General features: G+C 40.4%; 1 protein-coding gene across 1 annotated transcript; it reads left to right on the top strand.

Moving 5' to 3' along the window:
- Positions 1 to 439, top strand: LOC136538850 (putative ripening-related protein 7). Its single transcript, XM_066530797.1, has one exon. The coding sequence runs from the start codon at positions 23 to 25 to the stop codon at positions 437 to 439; it is 417 nt and encodes a 138-aa protein (XP_066386894.1). The 5' UTR covers positions 1 to 22.
- The last annotated feature ends 1,670 nt before the right edge of the window (positions 440 to 2,109 follow it).

Genomic DNA, 2,109 nt, shown 5'->3' with positions numbered 1-2,109 from the left:
CATTAGCAATAAATAAATAGCGATGGCGAAGGCTAAGATTGCGGTAGTCATCGTCATCCTAGCTCTGCTTCAGGTCTCATGGGCCACAGCCCGGAAGCACAGTGGCGGCGGCAGCACCCCTGCTGTGATGACGGTGAACGGGTTCCAGAAGGGCGAGGACGGCGGCGGCGCAGCAGCGTGCGACGGCAAGTTCCACAGCGACGTCGACCTGGTCGTGGCGCTGTCCTCGGAGTGGTACGCGGGAGGGAAGAGGTGCCTCAAGAAGATCCGCATCACGAGCAAGGACACCGGGCGCACCGTGGAGGTCCAGGTCGTAGACGAGTGCGACTCCCGCCACGGCTGCAAGAACAACATCGTGGATTCCTCTCCCGCTGTCTGGAAGAAGCTCGGGCTCCATACTGACGTCGGCAAGGTCCACATCACCTGGTCCGACGCCTGAATTCACACGTCGCGCACCGAGTTGGATGGCGTGCGGCGATGCGCAGTATGGAAATGGCGGCGTGCTGACCTGTAGTTACTACATACAGGTATATTCTCCGCTTAAAAGTGGAGAGGTAGAATAAAAGTTTCTTTTTTATGAGGGTGCAGAACAAACTGTTGTTTGGTGTATGCGTGTTACTAACGCCAGCTCACGGTCCACCTGGACTGGACCTCCGCTAATGGGAGGAAAAAAAGCTATTAGACGTTAATAGCAATTAAGGATAAAAATGTTATAGATCTATTTATGTATTATCATTTTATAAATTTTTAAAGGCTATAATTTATTTTATGATTACCATGACATACATAATATAAGTTAATATTGGTAATAATATGACAATGTCCTATTAAATTTGTAACGAATTAAAATATTTTCTCCATCCTAAATTGTATGTAGTTCTGGTTTTTCTACATACACAGTTTTTGCTACGCATCTACATTTGTCTAGATACATAGTAAAAGCTATTTATCATGAAAAGTCACAACAACTTACAATTTGGAATAGAGAGAGTACAATCTTAATAGATTTTTTTTTCTTTCGTTGTAAGGTATAAAAGTATTTTCTCCTAATATATCGTAACTTTAGTTTTTATAATATCCATGCATTGGTAGAGTTAAATATCGAGTTTTGTGACTTCCTTTAGTTTCATGACCTTTAAAAATATGTAATTCTAATCTTTCATTAAAGTCGGTGATGGTTAGTTGTCACCGTGTCAAGAATTAGGGCCTTTTTGGTTCATCGCTCGACACCGCCAAAGCCCGCCGCACCTCGGACGCCTCACTTCTGTCGAGCGTTTGCTTCATTTCCAAATATGTGGTGCCACCGCAGCTTATCAGCGCGTGCAAGTCATTTCTACGCCCAAACACGCCAAACGTCTGGCGGCCAATTTGATCACCGGACTTTCGGCGCGGCCGCAGTCTGGGCGTGGCGTCCCTAGGCGCCGTCCAAACAAGCCCTTAGTTTATAGTGATGATAATGACAGTCTTTTGATTTTCCATATGGCAACCGTTATTGAGAGTTACACTGATTTATTGGTACGACTTGAAGTTACATTTATTTATATTAGATTGAATAACAAAAGACTGAAGATTTCAGTTTACGATTTGATTAGTTCGACTATCGATCTATATAGATTCTAATAAAAATAAGTTCTATTCCTAACAAGTTAGTGGTGAAAATACTTATTTAATTATTGAGCAGCGGAGTGATGAAAAAAGTGATAGCAGCAGACATAATAAAGAAGTCTAAAGTCGGATTTGACCTACATGAAAAAAAGGAATACGAAAAAAAATAGTGACGAACTCAAAGAATCCCATATACACAATAAAAAACGAAATATATAAAGTAAAAGTTGCAACAGACATAATATAGAAGTCTAAAAGTCGGATTTGACCTGTATGCAAAAAAATAAGAATACAAAATAAATAGTGACGAACTCCAAGAATCGCATATACTCCCTCCGTGTTTAAAAATGAAGTCGTTTTGACATCGACACGGTTTCTAAAATATAACTTTGACTACTTATTTTTATAAAGATATTTATCAAAAAGTGATATATGTAAATTTTTGTGAAAGTATTTCTCAAGACAAATCTATACATATGGTTTTCACATTTCCAAACTCAATAA

The sequence above is a fragment of the Miscanthus floridulus genome, chromosome 2, assembly GCF_019320115.1.
Source record: "Miscanthus floridulus cultivar M001 chromosome 2, ASM1932011v1, whole genome shotgun sequence".
NCBI lineage: Eukaryota > Viridiplantae > Streptophyta > Magnoliopsida > Poales > Poaceae > Miscanthus > Miscanthus floridulus.
This window is presented reverse-complemented; position numbering and strand designations above follow the sequence as displayed.